The following is a 7,083-nucleotide window of genomic DNA, read 5'->3' as shown; positions in this document are numbered from 1 at the left end:
GGTGGCAGGGAGGCTAGAAGAATAGGAGGCTGAAGACAGGAATGCAGGATGGCTGGGTGGCAGGGAGGCTTGGTGGCTGGAAGAATGGGAGGCTGGATGGCAGGGAGGTTGGTGTCTGATTGGCAGGGAGGCTTGGTGTCTGGTTGGCAGGAAGGCTGGGTGGCTGGAAGAATGGGTAGCAGGGAGGCTGGGAGGCTGAGTCGGAAGGAGATATGGTTTGGTGGAAGGCAGGTGGCAGGGAGTTAGGGTGGGTGGAAGGCTAGGTGGCAGGGAGGTAGGGTGGGTGGGAGGCAGGGTGAGAGAACTGGGTGGCTGGGAGGTAGGGTGGTAGAGTGGCTGGAGGTTGGAGGCTGGGAGGTAGAGTGGCTGGGAGGCAGGTAGGTAGAGTTGCTGGGAGGTAGGGTGAGAGACTTGTGGCTGGGAGGTAGGGTGGTAGAGTGGCTGGGAGGTAGGGTGAAGACTGGTGGCTGGGAGGTAGGGTGGCTGGGAGGCAGGGTGAGAGACTGGGTGGCTGGGAGGTAGGGTGGTAGAGTGGCTGGGAGGTAGGGTGGCTGGGAGGCAGGGTGAGAGACTGGGGTAGGGTGGTAGAGTGGCTGGGAGGTAGGGTGGCTGGAGGCAGGGAGGTAGAGTGGCTGGGAGGCAGGGAGGTAGAGTGGCTGGGAGGCAGGGAGGTAGAGTGGCTGGGAGGTAGGGAGGTAGAGTGGCTGGGAGGTAGGGTGGCTGGGAGGTAGGGAGGTAGAGTGGTGGGAGGCAGGGAGGTAGAGTGGCTGGGAGGTCAGGGAGGTAGAGTGGCTGGGAGGTAATGGAGGTAGAGTGGCGGGAGGTAGGGTGGCTGGGAGGTAGGGAGGTAGAGTGGCTGGGAGGTAGGGAGGTAGAGTGGCTGGGAAGCAGGGAGGTAGAGTGGCTGGAGGGTAGAGTGGCTGGGAGGAGGGTGGCTGGAGAGGCAGGGAGGTAGAGTGGTGGGAGGCTAGGGAGGTAGAGTAGGCTGGGAGGCAGGGAGGTAGAGTGGATGGGAGGCAGGGTGAGAGGCGGGAGGTAGAGTGGCTGGGAGGCAGGGAGGTAGAGTGGCTGGGAGGCAGGGAGGTAGAGTGGCTGGGCGGAGGCAGGGTAGAGGTGCTGGGAGGCAGGAGGTAGAGTGGCTGGGAGGCAGGGAGGTAGAGTGGTGGGAGGCAGGGAGGTAGAGTGGCTTGGAGGCAGGGAGGTGAGTGGCTGGGAGGCTGGGAGGTAGGGTGGCTGGGAGGCTGGGGTAGGGTGGCTGGGAGGTGGGGTAAGTGGCTGGGAGGTAGGGAGGTAGAGTGGCTGGGAGCAGGGAGGTAGATGTGGAGGCAGGGTGAGAGAGGGAGGTAGAGTGGCTGGGAGGCAGGGAGGTAGAGTTGCTTGGAGGCAGGGAGGTAGAGTGGGGGGAGGCAGGGAGGTAGAGTGGCTGGGGGGCAGGGAGGTAGAGTGGCTGGGAGGCAGGGTGAGAGGCAGGGAGGTAGAGTGGCTGGGAGGCAGGGAGGTAGAGTGGCTGGGAGGCAGGGAGGTAGAGTTGCTTGGAGGCAGGGAGGTAGAGTGGCTGGAGGCTGGGAGGTGGGTGGTGGGAGGCTGGGAGGTAGGGTGGCTGGAGGCAGGGAGGTAGAGTGGCTGGGAGGTAGGGAGGTAGAGTGGCTGGGAGGCAGGAGGTAGAGTTGCTGGAGGCAGGGAGGATGAGTTGCTGGGAGGTAGGGAGGTAGAGTGGCTGGGAGGCAGGAGGTAGAGTTGCTGGGAGGCAGGGAGGTAGAGTTGCTGGGAGGCAGGGAGGTGTAGAAGTGTGAGGTGGCAGGGAGGTAGAGTTGCTGGGAGGTAGGGAGGTAGAGTTGCTGGGAGGCAGGGGGGTAGGTAGTTTGCTGGGGGGCAGGGAGGTAGAGTTGCTGGGGGGCGGGAGGTAAGAGTTCTGGGGGGCAGGGAGTGTAGTGGGGCCAAGGTGGGCTGGGGCGGAGCAGTGGAGGTGGGCATGCTCGGCAGGTTGGGAGCCTGGCGGTTGGAAGGTAGGGCGGCTGGGAGGCAGGGACGGCTGGGAGGCTGGGAGGCTGGGAGGCTACTGGGAGCTGGGAGGCTTGGCGGCTGGGAAGCTGGGAGGCTAGGCGGTCTGGGAAGCTGGGAGGCTGGGCGGCTGGGAAGACTAGGGAGCTGGGAGGTAGGCGTGGCTGAGAGGCTGGGTTAGGGGTGATGGAAGTACCTGGCCACAGAGGTGGTAGCCATCATTCTTCCCTTCTCTTAATGGCTTTTAGAACAAAGAGCGAGGGTCTGATCTAACACAGCTACGAGTGGCGCCCTCTCTTCGTACCCGCCAAGCAGAAAGCAATCACTTAGGAGGCATGCGGTTGGAAGTCGGCCACCCCAGAAACATAATGGAGGACATTAAATGAAGGCTCCCCAACCCTACTGCCGACTGCCCCAAAGACTTCACCTCATCTGGGTTTCTGCATTTTCATTTCTCTCTTCCTCTCTTGCTCCTGTGGGCACAAATCAAGCTGATGCTAAAGCTGCTGTTTCCAGGCAGTGGTCTGTGGAGTCGTTGATCTCCAAGAACAATGATGAACATCGTGGCTAGAGACGGTGAAGGGTGCACGTAGGAGGACTTCAGAGGAAAGGAGGGCAGGACAACGGAGGAGAGGAAGAGAGGAGAGGCAGGCCAGGTGTGGGAAGGAGAGGAAGAGAGAAGTGAGGCTAGGTGCTGGAAGGAGAGGAGAGAGGAGAGGAGAGGTGAGGCGAGGTGAGTCGAGGCCAGGCGCTGAATGTAGAGAAGAGAGGAGAGGCCAGGACCAGGTGCATGGAAGGGAGGAAGAGAAGAAGTGAGGCTAGGCGTTGGAAGTAGAGGAGAGAGGAGAGGAGAGGCCAGGCCAGGTGCTGGAAGTAGAGGAGAGAGGAGAGGAGAGGTGAGTCGAGCCAGGCCGCTGGAAGAGAGGAGAAGAGGCGAGGCAAGACGACATACGCCAACCACTCCTTTATTGGGGGTGTCTTGCTAATTGCCTATAATTTCCACCTGTTGTCTATTCCATTTGCACAACAGCATGTGAAATTTATTGTCAGTCAGTGTTGCTTCCTAAATGTACAGTTTGATTTCACAGAAGTGTGATTGACTTGGAGTTACATTGTGTTGTTTAAGTGTTCCCTTTATTTTTTTGAGCAGTGTATATATGTATATTTTATTTTTAAGCTGTCATTACGTCAGAAGTACTTGCCTTTTTTTTCTGTGTTCCTTTTAGCTTCCAACCTGACACAAGGAACCGAATGGACCATTAAGAGAACAATCAAGGAGCTCACTGCTACGTCTCTGGAGCGAGGGAAGAAAGTAAAATAATGCATAATTTATTGGTAAGAAGTCTCATAAACAAAGGTTGACAGGTTCTCTCTAGAGAACAACACATTTATGATTGAAGTTTTCTGAAAGGTGTACTATGCAGAAACCACTCCGCCATTTCCTGGTTGCTGAAATTTAAAATAGTTTGCTCAGTCGTGGTCTCAACTTAATGTTGAGAGTTAAAATAATACAATACACAAGGTGCAAGTTCGAAATTTGGTTGTTGATCCCTTTGTCAGTAACTGACAGTCACTCAATTAGCCGCCTCCGCTAACAATTTTTAGAGTGGTAATTTAGTCTAGCCAGTTATCTAAACATGTAGTATTCATGGCCGAATACCGGCCGGGCACCCAGGGCATGTGCCCAAGGGCCCTGACCTCCAGGGGGCATTTCATGCCAAATAGTGTCCCCATCTACGTCACAATGGGATTCGATGAGTTCTACTGTAGATTCTGTTGCTAGGGCTGTTGCTAGGGCTGTTACTCAAATTCTGACCGGATTATGTAATGAGCCAAAGCGTCCGTTGCTATGCTGGTTGCTTGGCTATTTCACCTCAGAAGCGCTCGCATGGTCCGCACAAAAAATGAATCATAATAGAGGACTACTGAAATGATATTATTTCAGTGTAGATATGGGAAGCGCAGATGAAAATAAAAACATGATGGCCAGACAAGCCAGTGAATGAATCAAACGTATTTGCGTATGAGTGGAGTGGAAATTAGCTGACTTGGTGATCTGTAAGGTGTATTTAATTTGAATGTGTCAAGCAGATGACACGTTTTCTTTGACATTTCTGAAACGTAGCAGCGTTTAAGACGTGGATTTCATGTTGTCATGTTAACAAGGTCCCCAAAAGTAGTTTGAATTAACATTTTTGTTTTATTAGCGAAACAAAACTTGTTTAAACAGCAAAATTGTCGTGGAAATCAGCCTTGTTCGCATTGCGATGATGAAAATAACATCATTTAGGCTGTAATGATCTCCAAAATTCTAATCATTAGCTACACCGTTGATATGACAACGGACGCTAATAGTTTATCAAATCCCATTGTAACGTAGAGGGGGACACTATTTGGCCAGGGGACACCATTTGGCCAGGGGGCACTATTTGGCCAGGGGACACTATTTGGCCAGGGGACACTATTTGGCCAGGGGACACCATTTGGCATGACAGGCCCCAAAAGGCTATAGCCAGCCTTATACACATGCATTCATCAAGTCAAGTGCAAACATTCCCTTTTCCTTCACAAAAGACTACTTTAACTTCTTTCTGCACTTTGTCCAGCACCTTGCCTCTGTAACCCCTGTAACCTCTGTAACCTCTGTAACCCCTGTAGCCCCTGTAACCCCTGTAACCCCTGTAACCTCTGTAACCCCTGTAACCTCTGTAACCACCCCTGTAACCTCTGTAACCCCTGTAATCCTCTGTAACCCTGAACCCCTGTTCCATGTAACCCCCTGTAACCTAACCCCTGTAACCTCTGTAAACCTGTACCCTGTAACCCCCTGTAACCTCTGTGAACCCTGTAACCCTCTGTAAGCCTCTGTAAACCTTCTGTAACCTCTGTAACCCTGCTGTAACCCTGTAACCTCTGTAACCTCTGTAACGCTCTGTAACCCCTGTAACCTCTGTACCTCTGTAACCTCTGTAAACCGCCTGTAACCTCTTGCCCTGTAACCTCTGAACCTGTAACCTCCTTGTAACCTCTGTTAACCCTCTGTAACCTCTCGTAACCTCTGTAACCCTGTAACCCCTGTAACCTTGTAACCCCTGTAACCTTTGTAACCTCTCTGTAACCTCTGACCCCTGTAACCTGTAACCCCTGTAAACCCTCTTAACCTCTGTAACCCATGTAAACCTCTTAACCCCTGTAACCCTACCTCTGTAACCCCTGTAACCCACTGCTAACCTCTGTAACCCCTGTAAACCCTAGTAACCCTGTAACCTCTGGAACCTCTGTAACCCCCTGTAACCCCTGTAACCCCTGTAACCTCTGTAACCTCTGTAACCCCTGTAACCCCTGTAACCCCTGTAACCTCTGTAACCTCTGTAACCCCTGTAACCTCTGTAACACCCTTAACTCTGTAACCCCTGTAACCTCTGTAACCCCTGTAACCTCTGTAACCCTGTAACCCCTGTAACCCCTGTAACCCCTGTAACCTCTGTAACCCCTGTAACCCCTTAACCCCTGTAACCTCTGTAACCTCTGTAACCTCTGTAACCTAACCCCTGTAACCCCGTAACCTCTGTAACCCCTGTAACCCTGTAACCCCTGTAGCCTCTGTAACCCTGTAACCCCTGTAACCTCTGTAACCCTGTAACCCTCTGTAACCCCTGTAACCCGTAACCCCTGTAACCCCTGGTAACCTCTGTAACCCCGTGTAACCTCTGTAGCCCTGTAACCTCTGTAACCTCTGTAAACCCCTGTAAACCTCTGTAAACCCCTGTAACCTCTGTAGCCTCTGTAACCTCTGTAAACCCCGTGAACCTCTGTAAACCTTGTACCCCTGTAAACCTTCTGTAACCCCTGTAACCCCTGTAACCTCGGTAACCCTGTAACCTCTGGGCCTCTGTAAACCCCTGTAACCTCTGTACCTCTGTAAACCTCTGTAACCTCTGTTAACCCCTGTAACCCCTGTAACCTCTCTGTAACCCCTGGTAACCTCTTGTAAACCTCTGTAACCTCTGTACCTCTGTGAACCGTCTGTAACCCCTGTAACCCCTGTAACCTCGTGTAACTTTCTCTAACCTCTGTAACCCCTGTAAACCTCTGTAACCTCTGTTAACCCCTGTAACCTCTGTAATCCCTCTGTGCCAACCTTTGTAACGCCCCTGTTAACCTCCTGTAACCCCTGTAACCTTCTGTAACCCCTGTAACCTTGTAACCCTCTAACCCCTGTTACCGTAACCCCTGATAACCTCTTACCCACCTCGTAACCTCTGTAACCCTTAACCTGCTGTCCAAACTAACTGTAACCTCTGAAACCTCTGTAGACCTCTGTACCTCTGTAACCTCTGTAACCCTTGTAACCTCTGTTAACCCCTGTAACCTCTGTTAGCCTCTGTAACCTCGTAACCTAATCTACCCCGTGACCTCTGTAAACCCCTGTAACCTCTTACCCTCATGTAACCTCTGACCCCGTTATCTGATAAACCCTGTAACCCCGTAACCCTGTAACCCTGTAACCCCTTTAACCTCTGGTAAGCCCTGTAACCCTTAACCTACCTCTGTAACCCCGTAACCGTAACCCTGTTAACCCCTGTCAACCCTCTGATAACCCCTTAAACCTTACCCTGTACCCTGCCCTGTACCTTGAACCTTAACCTTAACTCTTACTGTAGCCTCTGTAACCCCTGTAACCCTGATAACCCTACTCTGTATGTAGCCCGTCCTCGTCAACCTCCTTAACCCACCCGTACCTGACCTCTGAACCCTGGTTAACCTCTGTAAACCCCTGTTAACCCTGTAAGCCTCTGTACCTCTTAACCCTTACACCCGTAACCCTTGCCCTGTAACCCCTGTAACCTAACCCATGTAACTCCCATGTAACCCTCTGTAACCTCTGTAGCCTCGTACCCTGTAACTCTTAACCCCTGTAACCCCTGTAACCCTCGTTCAACCCCTGTAACCCCTGCCTACCTAACCTCTTAACCTGTACTCTGGTTAACACTCTGTAACCCCCTGAACCTTTGTAACCCCTGTTAATCAACTTCCCCTGTAAAACCGTCTGTAAACCTCCATGTAAGCCTCCCCTTGGAA

The 7,083-nt window shown here is 52.7% G+C and overlaps 1 protein-coding gene across 1 annotated transcript; it reads right to left on the bottom strand.

Moving 5' to 3' along the window:
• Positions 1-242: 242 nt before the first annotated feature.
• LOC112080884 (uncharacterized) lies at positions 243-2,220 on the bottom strand. The gene is made up of 2 exons (XM_024146812.1): positions 2,198-2,220; positions 243-2,148 (listed from the first exon to the last, which is right to left on the bottom strand). Exons 1-2 carry the CDS (start codon positions 2,218-2,220, stop codon positions 243-245), a joined length of 1,929 nt encoding a protein of 642 aa, XP_024002580.1.
• Between the last annotated feature and the right edge of the window lie 4,863 nt (positions 2,221-7,083).

This window comes from Salvelinus sp. IW2-2015, unplaced genomic scaffold (assembly GCF_002910315.2).
Source record: "Salvelinus sp. IW2-2015 unplaced genomic scaffold, ASM291031v2 Un_scaffold16560, whole genome shotgun sequence".
NCBI lineage: Eukaryota > Metazoa > Chordata > Actinopteri > Salmoniformes > Salmonidae > Salvelinus > Salvelinus sp. IW2-2015.
This window is presented reverse-complemented; position numbering and strand designations above follow the sequence as displayed.